This window comes from Sebastes fasciatus, chromosome 12 (genome assembly GCF_043250625.1).
Source record: "Sebastes fasciatus isolate fSebFas1 chromosome 12, fSebFas1.pri, whole genome shotgun sequence".
NCBI classification, from domain to species: domain Eukaryota; kingdom Metazoa; phylum Chordata; class Actinopteri; order Perciformes; family Sebastidae; genus Sebastes; species Sebastes fasciatus.
Window position 1 is genome coordinate 21,699,312 of NC_133806.1, and position 20,827 is coordinate 21,720,138.

At 38.7% G+C, this 20,827-nt stretch overlaps 1 protein-coding gene across 2 annotated transcripts in view; it reads left to right on the forward strand.

Annotated features, from left to right (window-relative positions):
* col14a1a (collagen, type XIV, alpha 1a) overlaps window positions 1–20,827 on the forward strand; it is a 152,782-nt gene that overhangs the window by 71,426 nt on the left and 60,529 nt on the right. For both annotated transcript variants that reach the window (XM_074654161.1, XM_074654162.1), the window contains exons 23-27: window positions 2,226–2,342; window positions 6,122–6,268; window positions 8,197–8,271; window positions 13,209–13,348; window positions 16,443–16,566. In XM_074654161.1, coding sequence (XP_074510262.1) covers window positions 2,226–2,342; window positions 6,122–6,268; window positions 8,197–8,271; window positions 13,209–13,348; window positions 16,443–16,566 — 603 coding nt within the window. The remainder of the gene's footprint in view (window positions 1–2,225; window positions 2,343–6,121; window positions 6,269–8,196; window positions 8,272–13,208; window positions 13,349–16,442; window positions 16,567–20,827) is intronic.

Genomic DNA, 20,827 nt, shown 5'->3' on the forward strand with positions numbered 1-20,827 from the left:
GCATATGTCTGTATTCATGTGTTGACATGTACGTCTTTGCGTGCTAGTGTGCATTTTGCATGTCTGCGTATGAGAGTGACGTTTCTATCTTTGCGTATCATTGAATGAACTTGTGGGTTGTCATATGCATTATTCACTAGTATTGAAAATAAGGCACCTGCCATATGGTCCCAGTATAAAATATCCATTTACTGGCACTAGAGCCAAGTTTATTTTAAACCATCAGCAAATTCTGTTAACGAGGGGGTAAGAGAGAGAGAAAGGGAGGCTCCAGGGAGGTTGCCTGTGGTACACTGAAACCTCACTACCAAACAAACTTCAGCTATTCAAATTGCTTGTGGTGTTTTGCATTTTGCTGCATCATGCCTCATTGTTTCTCCGCACGACAGTGAAACACGAAGCCGGACTAATTTTGTTACTTTGTGATTTGTTCTAACATCTACGCAGCTGAATGTTGTAACTGGTACTGTCAGTATACGGAGATACATTTCCATCATTTCCACTGTATATGGTGCACAATTTTTCAGCTATCAGAAGACCAAAAAAAAAGAAGATGTTTAAGTGCCATTTGTTTATTTGATGCAGCTCTAACCCTCACTTTAAAGTTTTAAATCTTAAACATTTTGTGTGAGTTCCACACTACTTCTCACACTGTTGTCAATCAAAGTCTAAGTGACTCATTCTAAAGTATATACTTAATGTGAAGTTTCGTAATGTCATTTTACTCTCTGAACAGCCAAACTGACCACATTTCTAAGAGAGACTTAGCAGCACCATTAATAAGATGCGAGGTATCCTTAATTAATATAGTTTGGTGCAGACCTAGTAGCCCACATGATTCATGGCTGGAGCCGATCCAGCCAGAGTGCTTAGTGAGTGAGTGTCTGGGTCGTGTTTTGGGTCGTCTGGCGGCTGAAGGAGCTGGGTGGTGGAGGGCAGGGTCATTATAGCAAACTAAAACTGAATACAAATTATATACTTTAAGAAAAACTAAAACTAACCTGGAACTTTATTGCCTGGGTAAAAAAAGTTATACAAATAAAATTAAAATAAACAAATTCATTTCAGTTTTATTTTTTTTTTAGCTATAATATGTCACTACCGAAAAAAAGGAGAATTTCCGTCAACTCTTGTGATATTGACCCACAGAAATTAAACGGTCTTGATATTCTAAGAGATGGCGCTATGCCGCAATTGATTCACTAAATTTGCAGGAAGATTAAACTTGAAACATTTTGGACATTCCTACACTGTTCTCCAACCATGTATTTTGTATCTATATGTAGCTACATACTTCTGAGACAAAAAAAATAAAACGAGAGTAAAACTAAATATTTAAAAACTGAACCTTTCTGACAAACTGAGACTAAACTAAAACTAGCAAACGTACTCTGAAAACAAACTAAACTAAACTAAAATGAAATTGAAAAGTCAAAACTAAAATAAAATAAAAACTAATAGGGATGCACCGATCCGACTTTTTCAGTCCCGATACTAATAGTGATACCTGGGCTTTTGGTATCGGCCGATACCGAGTACTGATCCAATACCAATGTGTAATTAATAAGCTGTATGCCTCACTGTGTGGAAGTGACTGGATCATTTAATAATGTGTAAGGCAACATCAGGCTTGACTTTATAGTGTCAAGTAATAATGCTTTCCTAACTTTGTAAAACAAAATGTGACCAATAAATACATAGATATAAATGTATTTAATTGTTCTTCTTAAAATAAAATAATAAATCGCACACCAGCAACTCTGTAAAAAATTCAAGTGTAAACCTTTTTAATGCAGCAACAAATTGGTCAAAACTGAAACAGGAATTTAAATTCCAGTCTATAATGTACATAGTATATAAACATAGAATTGAATTGAATAGATCGGCCCCATTGTCACCGATATCTGATCCATTATTTGAATCAGTATCGGCCCGATATACGATGCGGTATCGGGATCAGTGCATCCCTAAAAACTAATTGAAAATTCAAAACCTTGGTATAACCTTGGTAGAGGGTTCTTACCAGACGAGTGACAACAAGGAAAAAAGGAAAATTTTATGGTTAGAAAATGTGAAAAGGTGCCGCAGTTTGTCAGAAACGTTTACATTGCTTTGAAAGGTTCATAAACACAGGTGACCAGTGTTAGAAACTTTAACTTTGATGTTCTGCTTCATCGTTTTTAAATTGAACTTTCTTTCATCTGCCTGTCTCTCTGTATCTCCAGTGTTCTTCGGCGTCTCAGGCTTGTCGACCTACCAGGTACGTCCAACCAGCCTGTGTGTCCAATGGCAGCCTCTTCTACATGCCACGTTGTACAGAGTCTCCATACAGTCTACACTCAGTGAGTACATTTACTTTTATGTGGTTATCCATGTGTATGTGTGCCTGTGTGCCAACCCTCGTCTATGTTCTCAAAGGTGGTGAAAAAGTGAGTTCATTCCTTGATTCATTGCCTTCATTAGTTTTGCTTTTATGTGTGAGAAGCAGTAACTGCCTGGAGTGAGCTGCCTGTCACCTGTTTTGAATTCAGATTAAGTGTAACTATATCATCTTGCTGAAATATGGGTCTGAATCGCACCTTTTAACTGCAGTTAAAAAAACAAAACAATTATCTCCAGACAAAAGTTTAATTCAGGCTAAGTTTTCGGAAACAAGCAGTAATACATCGACAGCTGTTCTCACCAACGTCTCGTTATACACCTTCAGTCATCCCGACATGTTTCACGTTGTGAGAAACAAAACTCTTGCCAGCTAAGTGACTGGAATACATTTCAGTCAATAAATTGTATTACTGGAGTTGTGATATATGGTGAGGTGGCTGGATTGAACTCCAAATTCAGAACATGTTTCCTTGTAGATTTACAGTCTGTCCTTGTGAAAACGTCTCCACCGTTTAAGACATGTCCGCTCCGGACGCTCTGGTCGTGTGTGTGTAATGGCTACACGTGTGTTGGTTATATATACCTTTCTCAGTCGTCTGGATTCAGATTGATATGAGCCTCTGAGGGAATGGGTGTTATATATGTCTGTCATTTTCACTTGGCAGGCGCATTCATTTTAAAGGATATTCATAAATCTCTCTGTTTTCAGAAAGGAAGGGAGACATGATATCTACCCAATCTCTCCTTAATAAACGACATGGGAGGAAAGAGCTTTGAGAATTGCTCATGTCATCGCGTCAGAAATAAAAAGAATAAAGACACAGAGTATGACCTTAAGAAAGCTGTTTAATGCTCAGCTCACTCAGTTAATAAATGTGGAAAAAAGGGAGACAGAAGAAGAAAGGGAGGAGGGAACAGAGGAAGGAGCTCTTAAATGAAAGAAAGGAAATTAGCAAAGATGTCTAACAAAATCTATTTTAAACAAATCAGTCAGCAAAAAAAAAAATCAATCTTAACCTCGTCCATTGAATCAAGTGTCTAAAATATAAACATCTTAATGAAACCATCGTTCAATATGTCGTGTCGACAAGAGAGTATTTTGGAGCCGGTCCACTCAGTGAACAACTTCAAGTTTTATTTTTATTTCTCCTCAGGGGGCAGTTGGTTGTGCAGCAGGGGTTCATATAAAATCTATAGTAATAAAACTCTGATAAATATCAAGAATGCTATCAGTGCTTCAACAGAGAGATAGAGATATTTTTCTGCAACCGCCTATAGAAAGTATCATGTAGATTCCTGGTTCTCTAAGACAGTTGGGTTTTATTTGGTGTATGAACCTGTTGACACTTGGATTTCTGCTCATTCTTTTTTTATTGTTTATCTGTCCATGAGAAACCCTGTTTGTCTATGTTTATTTTCTAAATGTCAGCATGTGTCAAAAGGTCACAAAGGAAGCAGAACCAGATGCAGTGTCGATGGGTTTTCACTTACACAAATACCTCAGTGCAGTACAGGATGCGAGTCTTCTGCTTTCAGTTATAGTATATTAAAAATCGTACTACTTGCAGGTTTTAAAAAAATATGGCCTTCCTCATTTATGTCAGTGAGAACACTGTGTTGGTGCAGATCATGTCACAGACAGCTCTGGAGAAAAACAGGATAATGTTACAGAAAGATGGTTTGCCTCTTATTACTTCTGTGGCACGATAAAATGTCATGCAGTCTACTTAATAATGTGTAAGTCTGGAAGTTGTACAAACTGTGGTCAAAACAGCCAACTGTAGGCCATTTCTAAGTAAAAGATCTCCTCCTGTTGCCCACAATTGAAGTGTTACTTCTAAAGAGAGACTAGTTAGACTATAGGAATAGTTTGACATTTTGGGAAATACGCGTATTTGTTTTCTTGCCGCGAGTTAGATGAAAAGATAGATACCACTATCATGTCTGTACGTTAATATAAAATATGAAACTACTGCCACGTAACTACTGCTACTATCATGTAACTCACCATAAAATTAAATATAGGGTTAATTAGTCAAATTTAGAGGCAGACTTTTTTTGTCCTTTTGGAGAGAGTCAGGCTAGCTATTTCCCACGGCTTTCAGTCTTTACATTAAAGGCTGGCTCACGTTAAACGTTTTTTAAAATCTTAACAGACGTTGAACATGTGGGAGACCCCACACATAACGGCATGTTGTGTTAAATTTAGCAGTTTTGTTCCTATAGTGTGTGGTGAGCAATGATTTGGCAAAAACAGCAGAACACACACTAACAGTTTCCATTCATGAACAACAAGAGTCACAACTCAAAAAACAGAAATCGTGCAAAATCTCTCGCGATCAAACGTGACTTCAGTGTAAACAGTTCAGTGTTACTACTACTTTATGCTTTGCGTTTTGCATTAGGCGCCATGACGGCGGTTAATGCAAAACGCAAAGCAAAATAGTATTTAATAAATTGATTTTAGATAATTGAGAGAAAAGCCTACAGTAAATCAAATGTTCGCTGTGTTTTCAAATAAATGTTCCTGACAGGGTTTCAGTAGATAATTAAAGGATAGTGTTGATTAAAATAAATGTGGCTGGAGAATGTAGAGATTAGAGACATGAATAAAACTACCTCTACTTGAAGGAAACATGCACAGTGAGTTATGTGTACATATTTTGATGCTTTTTATTGTCAGAAAAAAGACAGGAATAGGGAGGAAGACTGTTCTCTCTTCCAACTTCCTTCCTGCCGTAATTTTCTATTTATCTCTGTGTCTCCCTCCCTCCTGCCTGAGCAGCGACTGGATAGTATAGCTCGAGTTAAGAGATTTGGTTTAATCCACGCGTGGCCAACCAGCTGCTTAAACACCTTCTCAGATGGAAATGTGCACTCCCTGTGTGACAGCTGTTTCCCTAAACTTTATTATCTATGGCTTGTACCTGTGTGGAGGAGGAGTGAATTTGTCGGAGAGAGACACACATTAGGAAATAGAATTAAACTAATGAAACTGATGAATGGAAGCTATTAGTGCATGTGTATGTGCACTTCCAGTTTCCGGTTTGTCCCCTTTTGGCTGCCAATGTAAATTCTCATTCATTTGTTTTCCTGTGATGCTAAGCCCTTTATGGCGTTTCAAAATAAACACTTGTGTTTGAAAATGTTCGCAGTATGTAAGCCAAAGGAAATGAACAAGTGAAGAGGAAAGAAATCAATAAATGTAATTCTTTTAATTTCTCAAGGGATATAATTAAGTTTTCCAGCGTTGATTAATTAAACTGCAGAATTATGTAGTTACTGTACTTTTTGGTGCATTCATCTGTAATAGATCTGCCTGAGATTGGATGAGTTTGATGTGTCACAGTCGTTTTTAATCTGGTTTGTTGTGAAGCTTTGGGATAAATTAAGTCAACAAAACATGAAGCTTAAAAGTGTATCACATCAAGTTTGAATTTCCAGATGACCTGAGCGTTTGATGTGCTTCAGCAGCTCACATTTAATGTGTGCTTGAGCAAGGCACTTAACTACCTGACTGCTCCAATAAAGCTGCTCAGTATCCAACGCTGAAAGAAAGTGATTATACTTAGCAGCTCCCAGACTTTAATATGATGCAGAACATGGCAGAAAAAGAGGAAATGTGCTCTGTAAATACAGTTAATGTGAAACAGGAGCTTTGGAGGGATTTGAGCTTGTTTGGATTTTATGACTCTTGATCTGAACCAAGTCTTTTCTTTGTTTTCTTGTGTACTTGCAGATGGTCAGAGGCAGGAAGTCAGCCTGGGAGGTGGTGCTTCCCGACAGTGCTTCTATGACCTCACTCCAAGCAGCCAGTACCAGATCAGCGTTCACGCCCAGATGCAGGAAATGGAGGGACCTTCTGTCTCCATCACTGACATGACAAGTATGTTGCAAATGTGTTATACAGTGTATATACATGCAGAATGTTCTCATTATACATTCATTCATTCATTCAAAGCCTATCGCTCCTTTATGGAGCAAAGGGCGCTGCCCCCCATGTCCTTCTCCTGATCTCTTCTTCCACAGGTTTTTGACCTGTTCTCTGCCAGAGATCATTGTTGCTGATGTGGCCAGTGGATGTTTAAGATCTGCCTCAGGCAGTTGTTTATGAATGTTTGTAATACTACTGTAGTATTGGCTTGATGTTGGAGTTGAAGAGCTTTGTCCGCCTTTGTAATTTCTTTGCGTTTCATCCCATTTATTTCTATTTTGCATTCTTTTAGCAAACACAACAATATAATGACATGACAATATAACCTCAAAAATAAGAAGAAAAAGTAAAGAAAAACACTTTTTTCTGTTTTCTGTTGGATAAAACAGAATAGGATAAAGGCTGCTGTTGCTGTTCATTGGTCAGCTGAGGAGCTGAGGTGAAACGCAAAGCTCCAGGGACCAGGGAGTGCTCAGCTCACAGCTAGGGTTATACTGTAGATGCATGTAGATGGATAGCTGCACGAGCACACGCACAGATTCCCTGACTGATGTTGAATCCACAGATTATGAGTTGACATCTGAGGTTTAAATTCAACAGGAAGCTCTACAATTTAATTTCGTCAACAGTTATAGGTCCATAGACAAGTGAAGAACTGTTAAGATACTTAATCATGAGGAAAATGTAGCTAAATATCAAAAGTGAATGTACTTATTATGCAAAATACTCCCTTTCAGAGTGCTAAATTATTATATAGCTATTATATTACTGATGCATTAACATATAACCATCATTTTTATGTTATAGCTGGTGGTGGTGGAGCTAATTTTAACTATTTAATATGCTGTTAAGGTAATTTATTCTATAACAACACGTGATCATTTTAGAAGATGATCACATCCTTATGTCTGCAAACTAATTCTAGCTGTCAGACAAATGTAGTGGAGTGAAAAGTGGAGTAGAAGTAAGTAGCATAAAATAGAAATACTAACTAAGTAAGGTAAGAGTACCTCAAAATTACTGAAATACAATACTCGTGAATGTACTTTACTTTCAAATACTGTCCACAGGTACATTGGTGCCATTTGTCTGTAACTGTCTTTAGTGTGGAGAGACAGTAAAGATAGGAACATGAACACATGAACATCCTAAACCCCAGAAACTCAACACTGTTTATTGTTCTGTGACATATGCCACAATAACGCATCAACATACAGCAAAGATCATGATTGAATCAAATGCATTATTTACTGATTATCACTTTTGTCACCAACAAGTTACTGTTGAAGCTGAAGAAACTTTTGTTCATCTTCTTTCATGAAGTATATGCCCCTTCTGTGGGCAGTCGCAGATGTTTCTGAGATGATTTACTTGCTGTGCCCTGGTTTGACAGAACCCACTGCTTTCCGCGAAGTAATTGGCTTGGCACTGAGGCATGCACTAACCTGGGGGCTGTTTTGACTCTAAAAAAACAACCTCTGGTCAGGCCGATACTAGACTGATGAAAATAGTTCTCTTACTGTCCCCAACTTGTAGAGGGATGGGAAGAAAGATATATAGAAAGAGTGTAGAAAGATAAAGTGTGATTGCTGTAACTCTGTAATGGAAAGAAAGATAAACAGAGTAAAACACTGCAGCTGGATTGCTGATGTACTATGAAGGCTGTAAAGACAGATTGCACTAGAAATCTTTTCTCTGAAGAGGATTAGGAAACTTTCAGCTTAATAGAAACAGGCTACTGTCTCTCATTGTGCCAGCTTATTGACACATGTGTGTGTATATGTGGTCGGCACATGAACCCGATGATGGTGCCACTTGTCACTGCCATCATGATCGATGACCTTGTCTTGTTTCCCCCCTGTCTGTGTTTGTGTGTTCAGTGCCAGCGCCCACTCAAGCTCCGACTGAACCCCCCACCACAGAGCCCCCTCCCACCATCCCACCTGCTAAAGAAGGTGAGCAGGAAACCTCACACATATTATTCTTCTAGTCTTGTGCAGCGGGTTATCTTCTCAGTGGTCTAATTACTTTTTATGATAACTGTAGTCACCTGACACCGTAGTTAATCAATTCTTGAAATGCATTTTTAATTAAAATTATACAAAGCCATGTAGGCAAACTTGTACTACTAACTATCACGGTAAATATCACACTCAATTTGTAACAACAGATACATGCAATATTTGTAATGTTGATGTTTTATGAGGTGGTAATAACAAGCTTCTTTCCACATGACCAATAAGGCAACACTTTTGAGTGGAATAATGGAATTATTTTTTTGAGTGTTTTGTTTGTCATCCGGTTTGTTGACACTTTATATTTGTAATAGGCCGTTATCATATTTCTACAGTCATTTTTATATTTATATTTTGAAAAGAAAAATAAGTAGTTCCGCTATTCAGTTGTCAAGCATGTGTGAATGTACATTTGATAGCATTTATTAACTTTGATGAAACTTCAAGGTAGGGTTGGTAAAGATTTTAGAAAAGAACGTTTTATTAGTTTAAATTCTCGTAACGTCCCGACAGCAACGGACTGTCGGGAAGGACTGTCAGTGTTGCCAATTTGGTGACTTTCTCGCTAGATTTAGGGACTTTTGTAGCTGGTGCTGCTACCTACCTTCATTGGAAAAGACTTGACAACACTGTGCTCGCTTCTTCAGTCGGATCATTTTTTTTAAATCTAGTGTACTTTTGCTAGTTTCTCAAGATCGCCCACTCTGTCTTTAAAAGGTGTCTAAAATTTGATCAAGGTTTGCATTGGCAGATACTTGCTATCAAATGTGATTAAAGATTATGGGATTACGATCGGGTGCAAAAAAAACCATCTGATTGGGACATTGCTACGTGGGAAACTGTAACCAAATATACAGAGCAGTAGTTTTGCTCTTAAGTTTAAAACAGTGATCGACACCACACTTGCCAGTGCGAGCCATGCTGTTTTGGCATGATTTTGAAACAGGAAATTAAACAGTTTGCATTTAATAGAGTCATTTTCTTATGTCACTCTGTACTCATTACACAGCTGTAAACTGTGTTTAGTTTCAAAATATCAACGTTGACCTGGAAGGAACTTTTGGGGGGCGCTCTAACTAAATCAGGGAGGTTAAATTTAATGTAAGCAAAAAGAAAAAGGAAAAAAAAAAAACACCAATGTCTCACACAGGGAGACATTTACTATATTCCACAATGACTTTACTGAGTGAGCTATATACCGTCCACTGTGGGCTGCAGCTGATGCCAAAATAAAGAAATGCTACTCCAATCCTGCTTTATTAGTTTATGTACCTCAGGCTCAGCAGAGCTAACCTGATCGCTCCCACCCAGCTTCTGTTTCAGTGCAGTTTCTGTTTTGCCCCGAAACACCAGAGCTCTCCGTCTAACTACCAATCACAAACTGGATACGCTGGCTCCAACATATAGGGTGCACCTGTGATTGACAGGTGACATGCCACGACTCTTTACAACTACAGTATATGTGCATGTTGGCTAGTCTTCCTAAACATCAAGCAAGATATTATGTTAACAGTAACACGCTGTTTCTAATTTTCTTTACCAGGAAACTACATTAACTGTAAATTTCCCTTACAAATGTTTATTGAATCACCTACAAACTAAAATATTATAGGCAAACTTTTTCAAACTAATTGAAGCTGCAATAGTAAATGACTCATGACATAAGACAGGCAGAATATTCTGATGGGATAAGACAAGCCTACAAGAGGGGTTACAAGTTCACAGTGCGACCCTCCACTTCCTACCCAGACGGTACTCCTCCTATGTTCCTGTCTGATGGGCTCAGGTGAAAGAGCAACGTAAACTCCACAGACATGAACCGACACACCTGCTGAGCCCGTCTGTAAGCCTTTATATCCAAGTGTCTGACCTTTGTCAGACTGAGGCCTCTGCCTGCAATGACAGGCAACCTTTACCAGCCCGCCGTCGGGGGGATGGGGGGGGTCAAAGGGTCCAGATGACCCCGGCCCAAGGCCCAGGGAGGACCGATGCAAAGGTCTATAGTTGACCCTGAAATGGGATCAATTCCAGCTTCTCCAGCTTCCAGCTTCTCCCATCTGGTCGGAGGTTTAGTGTCCGAAGGTGTAGAACAAAGCGCTACAGGAACAGCTTTGTTCCAGCTGCAATTGTTCATTTAAATAAGTCCTAGCAGCTTTTGCACATGTTTATGGAAAGTTTATCCCTTTTCTCATTTATTGTGTCTTTTTTGTCCTGATATTTCAGTGTTCTTTTTCTTTATATTGTTCTTGTGGCCTTCTTTTTGCTGGGTCCTGATCCCAGTAAGCCTTTGAGTACTCCTTGTCATGTTTTTGGTATGTCTGTCTCTTGTCTATGCTCTACCTTATTGTCAATACGGATGTCATCCCTTATTTTTGCTGCAAAACAAATGGGTACAAATAAAGTCACCTGAACCCGAACCTGATAATTGACAACACAAGTTATATTTACACGATGAATAAATTCTAACTTGTCATCTGCTTCCTCACTATTTTCACAATAAATGCGGGGGTTAGATGTGCAGAACACACTTAAAGTAAAGATGTAAAGTGAACTGCGGCCTGAATTTCAAAGTCAACAAGGGCCAGGGTACAGAGAGAACGAGAGAAAGGAAGGAGCAGAGAGGCAATGGCCAAGTTAATGGCCCCCAAAAAAAGTGTGAAGAAGCGCCAGGTGTGACAGGCGAAGCTGTGGCAAAGGTGAGGAGCTAGGATTTAGAGATAAGGGTAGATGTTGGTGGTGCTGGAGTGGATGCGGATTAGGGGCCCAATTTAAAACATGTTGTCCCCCTGTCCATAATTCCTAATGGCTGGCCTGACCTTTACTCAGGACAGAACCACATAGACGGGGGAAAGAGAAAGCAAAGTTGGTGGATGAGAGAAAGACAGTAAGAACAACAAGAGGAAGAGAATGAAACAAAGTGTTGAGCAGGAGGAGAAAAAAAGGCAGAGAGAGGGCTGCAGACAGAAAGCAGAGGCGAGTCCTGAGGAGAGACACAGCGGTAGCAACAGACAGAAAGAAGTGAGAAAAAGACATGCTGTTTAAAAGCAGAAATTGAGAGAAAATGATGGCGAGACTGCAGACGGAAAGTTCCAGTTATAACACAGCTTTTATCAGAATCAGCCACATAAAACCGTGTAATCAAACTTTCTCCAGCTGACCTTTAACTTGACATTTCTGACGAGCATTAGAGTTCCACTTATGAAATCCTTTAAAAATATCCGATAATAGCATTTGTTTCTAACGAAAAACAATAACACCAGTAGAGCAGACTTTTGTATGATTTCATTTTTTCTCCCCTTTGCTTTTATTTTGTTGCATTTTGAGTTACAACCCCTTTTCCTCATAAACAGTGTTCACACAGCTTTACAGGTTTTCCCTGGCTTTTATGGAGGCTGACATGGACATGAACAGGGTTTGGAATTTAGTGAAGAACAGGAGTTTGTAAATGTCAAATGTAAAATATAAAGATGTAAATCAACTTTTATTGTCAAACAATTGTACACAGCACACAGTGAAATTTAGTCCCTGCATTTAACCCATCCTAGCATTTTAGAAGCAGTGTGCAGCTACTATACAGCACCCAGGGAGCAGTTTGGGGATTCTGTGCCTTGCTCAAGGGCACCTTGGCAGTGCCCAGGAGGTGAACTGACACGTTGGCTTCGTCCGAAATTGCATACTATGCTGTACATACTCAATAGGTGTACTATCGTTCAACATACTTTTGTGTGAATAAACAGTAGTGTGTATCTTTTCGGACGCACTGAGCAGTAATTTACGTCGTCACTTCCTGAGCGCCTCCTTGCCCGTTGTAGACATGTAACCATGGTAACCCGTGCCAACCTCATGTGATCAATTTGACGGTTTGTGAGAATCAAGTCTGAATTCATTTAAAAATATATGTTATGGCTGGCAAAGTGAAATACTTATACTTATATACTTATACTTAAATATATATATTATTAATCATTAATAATAACAATAAAAATAATAATTATTATTATTATTATTATTAATAATATAATTATTAATATATATACTTAAAATACTTATACTAAGTGTTATTGACGTTACAGAGCTGTCCGCCAACGTTTGTTATGAACGTTGTCACTACTGCATTGCATTGTGGGATATTTATGTAGTGTCCAGCGTTTTTATACTGTAATATTTCACCGGAAATATTATGCAATTTGCATACTGTTGGTTTCATACTAAGGTTTCGGACATACTAAAATATCTCACAAACTGTTTTAGTATACTAAATAGCATGTTAGTATCGAATTTCGGACACAACCCTGGTGACTTGAACTGGTGACCCTTTGGTTCCAGGCCAAGTCTCCACTGACTAAGCTACTGCCGCCCCTGTTTTGAAGTTTGAAAACTTTTTAAAACCACAAAACAACTTTACAACAGTAAAGATGAGGCTACTGGGACTCATTTAGAAACCTGAGAAGAATAAAAGAAGAGTCACTGCTGGACCAGGAATATGAATGAGCAGTTTAAAGACAGAGAAAGAAATACACAAACACATAGAATAAAGCACATTTGTGGTGGTCAGAAAAATGTTTGAAACTCTGAACTTTAAGAGCGTGCACTATACTTTTAATCTTATAAACTCCACAGTGTGCAAATTAATCGGAGGACCCAACCTTTGCATATTTACCCTTTTGCAGCGGATGTATATTTGCAGTAGTTTATACTATGCATATTTACTCAGAGTCTGAATACATCAGGCAGCCCGTTAGCATTCAAGTTATGCTTTGTCCTTCTCAGACCTTCATTCTTTATGAAATTACTTTTTAAAATGCAGAGACAAAATGATGTGCTGACTAAATCCATATATCTCTCTTGTCCATCTGTCTATCCGTCGGTCCGTCTAGTGTGTAAGGAGGCCAAGGCTGACTTGGCATTTCTGGTCGACGGTTCTTGGTCCATCGGAGACGACAACTTTATGAAGATCACACGTTTCCTCTACAGCACCATGGGATCACTGGATCTGATTGGACCAGATGGCACACAGGTCAGTCATGTGACCACACCGAAGTCATTTTTACCTCAGGGAGAATCGCAAAGGAAGAACTTAAGAGCAAAACTTGTACCCTACCTCCGTTTTCTGGGTCTAAATAATGTTGCAATGAGCCTCCTCGGAGCGCTGGTATTCACATTTATGACCGCTAGTGGTTCTTGTGTCTAGTCTAAATGTCTGTGCCGAGTGAGAATGACTGTATTGCCAGTTTTATGCAGCACCATAAGTTACCCAACAGAAATACAAATGTGCCTAAGGCTTTTAATTTTTGTTCAGTCGCTTTGTAATTCATCCTCTTTGTTATAGCGTTTTCCTTCTGAAAAATGCACGCTCAGGGGAAATGTAATGTAAAACAGACGCTGGGGATCCAGCCAAAAGTTACCACACTTAAAACCATAAAAGATTATGCAATAAAGAAATAATATATCATTGTGTAATCTGTGGGTAAATAACCGATTCACAGAAGAGAGAATGTTGTGAAAAATATATATTTCTTCTTCATTTTCAAATATATTTTTGTGGGATAAAAAAGAAAAATAGCAACTGCATATTCTGCAGAGGTTTTCTAATGTTTCTAGACAAGATGTTTTGCAAGCACAGCACACTAACATATAATACAATTCACATATATAACCCCCAACTCTTCTGCTTCAGCCAACTTCATTCTCTGTCCCCCATCTTTCATATACTGCAACCCATTTCACTTTCAACTACTCTGTAGACCAGAAAGGGAGAAAAAGCAGGTTTTAATATCCTTTCAAATCTATCTAAAACAGGCTTTCATTCAGTAGATAATGGAGACAGGATGCTGTACGTCCACAATGAAAGGATGGAGAGTGATTTAGCGTGATGGATGACACTCTCAACATCTGCAGCTTGCGTTCTGTAACCAGTGAGCTATTCATCTCATCTTTTCTTTGTTGACAGAAATAGAAATTATGGATGCCACAGACATTTACCCAGATAGTGAATCTTGACCAACCTGAGTTCACTTCTTCGTCCTTTTGACCCATGGTGGCTTGGCTCATTTGTTGTTTGAGGAAGGCTGCTGCTGTTGGCATTCATTGATTCTGGACGGATGCTTTGGAGCAGAATTTCCCCCAATTTTCTTTGGCTGTCCCCTGACAAATCAACAGGACCACAGTATCTATAGAAACGTTTTGAAGAGTGGGGAGGAACTTTAAGTCCCTAGTGAGTCAATCTTTACTTTCTGGAAATACTTTCTTTTTAGTTGCTGAGCAGTGTTCGATTAACTCTGCTCATTTGCTGCCACTGTTTTGTGCCAGAAAACATTACACTTTTGGAGGGGAGTGGTGGTCGGGACAAGTTAAGTCTAGATGCATTAAAAGTTGGAATAAAATTCAGACGGTTCAAGCATCGACTAATAACTATCAATTTGATTCTTAGTATAAAACCCACCATGAGCAATACTTTGAATCACATCCCTACAGTGAGTATAACAATCTCCACTGCCTCCAAGTGTTCCTCATCTATCAGGTTCATCAGTAGTAATGTCAGGCTCTAACTTGGGGTAGTAATCCTCTATTGTCATTGTGAACTTATTTCTTTGTGTGCACCCCCCACTATGTCAGCAGAGCTCAGCTGGTTCATTTGTCACACTGTAGAGGTGCTTGCTTGCTAAACCTTTTTCTTTCATTTGTGTAATGTCTGCTGTTACGCAGTTTGCTACCCTCGCTGTGCCCCATAACCCTCTGGCAGTAGGCTACCAAGAGCAAAATGCTGGCTGTAATGTGAGAGAGTTGGCTGTACAGTAAAGAGAGAGTTGGCTGGTAAATGTAGGACGGCCAGAGCCAACAACAGCACCATTAGCAATCTGGAGGTAATGATAGTTGTTCTCCCCTCTTACAGTAAGCCAATAAGATTGATTATAGCTCAGATTTGGGACTTTGTGTGCTATATATATACTGTATATACTGTATATTCAGTGTATTTACACTGCAGACTTGCATAAGATAAGGCTGTAGTATTCCAGTTCCACATTGTGGTCTTTAGCCACGTTTCCACTGCAGGAACTTTCCCCCTGGAACTTTGAACCTTTTGAGGAACTCATTGCATTTCGACCGCAGGGACCAAGGTCTAAATTAAGTTCCGAGGACATTTTACAGGGCATTTTTATCCCCCCAAAAAAGGCCCAGGTTGGGGGGTAGTACTTTCTGAAAGTACAGGAACTTTTGGGGTGGAGTTTGCAGGGATGACTGTCGCTGATTGGTCCAACACGCACATAGCACAGCTGCTTCAACGGCTTCTACTCGTGTACCGCTTCATTCTTAAACAAGGAAGTACTCTAGTAATGATTAGCACCCATTTTAGGACGAGGCGAGAACATTTTCTTAGTTTGATAACATTGAAAGTAAAGTTTGGCTCTGCTGTCGGCCCTCCAACTCATTAAAAAGAAAGAAAGAGAGAGAGAGATTGCGAGGATGAGCGGTAACGTTAGAAGAGGGAGTAAAAAATAAAGTTATTTTCTTATTGTTTCACGGTGATTACGTTCTAAAGCACAAATAAATAACCATCAAACACTCAACAGATGATTTACTGTAGAGACAGGCGCTCTTAGTTTCATTTCCCTGCTCTGCATTTCATTCATTACATCCAACGTGCATCAATAAATAACGGTACTGTGCAGCAGTAAATGTCGATGCAGTGAAATAAAACATAAGGTTTATTTTTTTTTCAACGTGTTTTTTAGATGATGGTGTTGTTGCTGTTGAGCATAAATGCAGAATTGTAGGTGATAATGAGGTAGGAAGAGGTTTTTGGTTCCAAAGCGCAGACACTTGGCTTCATAGCACTCCCATAATGCCACATGAGCTGCTTGGGGTAATACGCTTTCTTGATTTTCATTTTGGAGGAAGCAGAATCAAACCTGCACAAATGCACACATTTAAGTGGTATTGTTAGCAGATGATGACTGAATTTTCGTTTTTGTGTGAGCTATTCCTTTGAGGCAACTTTAAAACACCAGGGGTCCAGAAGATGGAGAGTTAAGTTTGGTATAATATGATTTTCAGATGATTTAAACATATTTCACTTATCTTTCTGTGTGTCTGTCTCCGCCTCGCTGCAGGTGGCCATCGCTCAGTTCAGCGACGACGCTCGGACCGAATTCCAGCTGAGTTCCCATGGCAACAAGGAAGCACTGTTGGAAGCTATTCAGAGGATCAGATACAAGGGAGGAAACACCAAGACAGGTCAGAGCGGTGTCTTATTGGATTATTGTAATAACAGTTCATGCAATACAACAAGACAGGTAAATTCAGATGTCCGTTTAATACCTCGAAATTTACCTCAACCTATTCACAAAACAATCTCACAACAAGCTCCATTAGTAGCTGTTCTGGAGCTTTCAATTTTATCGCACAGTCTTCCTCAGAAGATAGATTTGCCCATTTGTTGTGTGGAGTAGGGTTAGGGGTTAGATGTAAATTTTTCAGAGCACTTAAAGGACTTCTTGTTCCAAGTTGGCTTGAGATTAATAGTTCACTCTTAACTTTGGAAGCAGCACTCGACAAAACAGTCTCACCACAAGCTCCATTAGTAGCTGGTGTGGAGCTTTTGCTCGTTTATCCAAGATTTCATGACAGCTGGACAAACTCCGTTTGTTGAGAAAGATCGTGTGATTCAGTCGAAACTCCTGAATAGCTACTGAAAGACTTTGTGGTGAGATTTTGTCAACTGCTATTTCCAAGGTCGAGAATGAACTTTAAACCTCAACTTACCAGAAACAATCTCGATAAGCAAACTTAAAAAAGCATGTTGTGAAATGTGGAATATATCGCTATGAAAATGCCTGTTTTTTTTGTTTTTTTTACCAATTTCAGGAAACTATCAGATATTGCAGAGAGATAAGACTTTAATGTGGGATTAGGATGTATAACAAGCAGTTTGGGGTTGTGAGTTTGTTGTAAAGTCCATGTGGAAGCGTCCAGCTGTGCTAGTACACACAAGGTGAATGTCAGTAACCTCTACCTGTAAGTGTTGATGTTGCTTTACAGGTAAGGCTGGTTGTTCAGAGGACTTTAACCCTCCTAAAGTCTCGGTCATGGCTCAGTGTCTGTTCACAGAGTAATTGTGTCCTTGAGCTTTGCTATCGGCTCCAGGGATGAGCGCATCTCCCCACTTATCCCTTCCTCCCCCTTCTTACTCCTCTTTCTCTTCTTTCCTCCATCTCCTCTACTGTCTTGCCAACCTCCTACTGTCCTCTCCTCCCTTACATTATTGCCTTTTTGTTTTCCTTTTAAAGTGTCCTCTCTTCCTCTCCTTTTTCATTGGTTCCCTTTTTTTCCTCTCAGCATTTTTTGTCCCCTATTTTTCATCTTCAGTTTTCTCTTGTGTCCTTTTTTTTTTGTCTATTTCCCCCCCATACCTCTTAAACACCTACATCTATTGTACTGTCTTATAGTTTAACAGGTGGAAACAGGTGGTGTTTTAGCTGACGGGGCAGTATGTGTGTGTGTGTGTGCCTGTGGTCTACAGCAGAACAGAAAATAAACCATGAAATTTCATCTTCCCCACACAAAGAGAAAGAGGGGGCAGCCAGCTCTCACAAGGTTAGGCTAATGTTCCCAGACTCACAATGTCTCCCTCTTACCCTTTCTATTTGTCTCTCACCCACACAGGCACAAATATGTGCACAAACACAGCCTCAGCGTAGAATTAATCCTCTTTAATAGCTCACACATATTGTTCTTCAGGCTGCCCTTATTTGCACCAGAGACACCCACACAGCTTGTTGTTTATTTATTATTATAATAATATATATGTTATTTACTTATTTATAACAAACAGGCAGAAGTGGACAGTATTTGCTCTTCTGTTCTATTAATTTGTATTCATGCTTTAGTTGATATTTCACCTCTTTTGTGAATCTTGATGCTAAACTATACAAACACACACATACTGAGCTATTATACTCCGTACCTAAACCTCCTTACTTACATCTTACTCCTGTGGTCCATTTAGAGATGGATCAGTAGTTTCTCTGGCTTTCAGGACTGACGCTTATATTACACCCCCTAAAGATCGCACTCCAAACCCAAACTATTCCCTTTTTTTCATTCTTAAACCTCAACTCCTCCTCAGAGACCCCATCAGGGCCCCTCGCTGGGTCTAAATCCCCCAAACCCCTCAAATAAAAAAATGTAGCTTTCTGCCTCTTTAACCCTGAGCCTCTGGCAGATATATATGTGTGGATACAACTGCTAGCCAACAAGAAACCCCACAGCTTTAATGCCTTTTTTTATGCTTTTAATGTAAGCTTACTTTATCCTCCGTCCTACAACCCTTGGGTCAAGCAAACACATTGAAAATGCATTTTGAAATGTACTTAAAACAATGCTTAGATCCACAATACAAGATACAAAGCTCTTGTCAGCTCCAAAGAGGATTTCCCTTCCATTTATACAAGATTAGACAGTCTTTTCTCTATATTCATTTTATCAACAGTATGTAAATGATGCTGCCTTCTTTAACACTTAAACAGTCTGTTTTTTTTCCCACCGTCAGTACAAGTGTGAGGGAAGAACATGTTGAGGATTCAGGGTGTTGAAGCTGATATTCTGAGTTTTGGCTTTTCTCTATATGCATGTATTCATTAAGGTATTAGTGAGACTCTGACTCTGGCTTGGTGAATGATTGGTTTAATGTAACTGCAGCAGTAATAGTCTTTATCCCTGTATATATATACTGTAGTGTATATATATATATATATATATATTGTTGAGATTGATTTTCATGCTCTACATGAGTAATTGTGTTAATCCCCGACTCTGCTTGCCTCGCACAGTATGTTCAGATTGTGAATACATGTGTACTTGTGGGCAAACATGAAGATTTTCGTGTGTGTGTGTGTTGAGATGTCTGACATCCAGTATGTAAAGTAGTGTTACTTATAATCCTTAATTGTACAGTAATATATTCATTAGATTATTCAAGATGCGATTGGCCTTGTTCTGTGATGATTAGTAGCCGGTCTGACTTCTTCAGCTGTAGTAATGCAGTTGTGTGAGACCCTCACTCAATGTTCAAGGTTTATGAGTCTTTTATGAGTTCAGGAATGGATGTATGAATGGCCCATGAATGAGTTTCACTGACTATAAAAGCCATTCAAAATCCATTGTATATTTTCAATAATGGATTTGATTGTCCAGATTTATTTCTTAGGAATTTAGTGTAATTTTTCAAAGATTAGAGGATTTTATAGTTCTTGCTGTTCATAATAGCCCATACATAATATCACAATCTCCTCCGAGTCATACCTCACCTGCAGCCACAAAAGAGCAGGGTAGAAAAGGTCTCTTATTTTATTATGTTGCACCAACGCTTTGGATGCTACAACAGGAGCCATGCTGGTAACACTTTATAATGACCATCATTCATAAATGGTATATTGATAGTTTATTAAAGTTTAGTTGAGTTATTTTACTGTTAACAAACCATGAAATGATAATTAGTGATGTCTATTAATTATTAGTAATGCTATTATATGTTATTTTAACATTTGATATACTGTTATTAAGTATTTAGTTAATGATTACCAAATGATTTATAAACCTTTAAGAACTCATTTGTAAAACGTCTATAAACATTATTTGGATGGCTACTATAAAGTTGCAAATGATGATTATAATATCTTGTTAAAGGGGTAATAAAAGCATCTATAAACATTATTGGTATAGATGGTTAATATTTTATCAGTGGTTAATAATTGGTTTCTGGTCCATCTATCTATTTTATGTTTATAGATGTTTTAAAAGCAATTTCTAAAAGGTTTACAAATTATTTGGCTATCACTTACAAATACTTAATATAGTATATAAAATGTTATAATGTATGCAACAATAAACTGATAAATAGTTTACTATTGTAATCAGATTATAATTGTTATCGTCTCTTATCAGCTGTGATACAATATATAATTTATAAACTAATTATTGCATATTACACAAATAAATGATAAAATAACATGAATTATAGCATTACTAATAAATTGTATACATTATTATCATTTCATTGTTTGTTAATAGTAAAATAACTATTAACTAAAGTTTAATTAACTTTCAATTTACAATTTATCAAGATGCTTTCATACTTTTGTTTCCTCCTATTGTTTACCTGACAGCGAGAAAACTGGTAAACTGTAGCCAGACAGGAGGCCCAATCCAAACTGATATGGATTACTTCTCACACAAAAAGTGATGGATCACTGATTGATGGGCTTTTGAGCCCAAGATCCACTGACATGTTCCTGTTTTTTTTCTTACCTGCCCTTCCCTTCGTCTCCCACCACCCACCCAGCCCCTCCTCTGTCTCATCCCCCGCCGGCGTCTCCTCTGCTCTGTCCCGTGTCTCACTTCATGCCTGGCTAGCTGCTGTAATTCCGGTCTCGCCCAGCGTGATCAGAGGACAGTGTAGAAACAGATGTATCTCTGGCAGATACTGTATGTGACAACA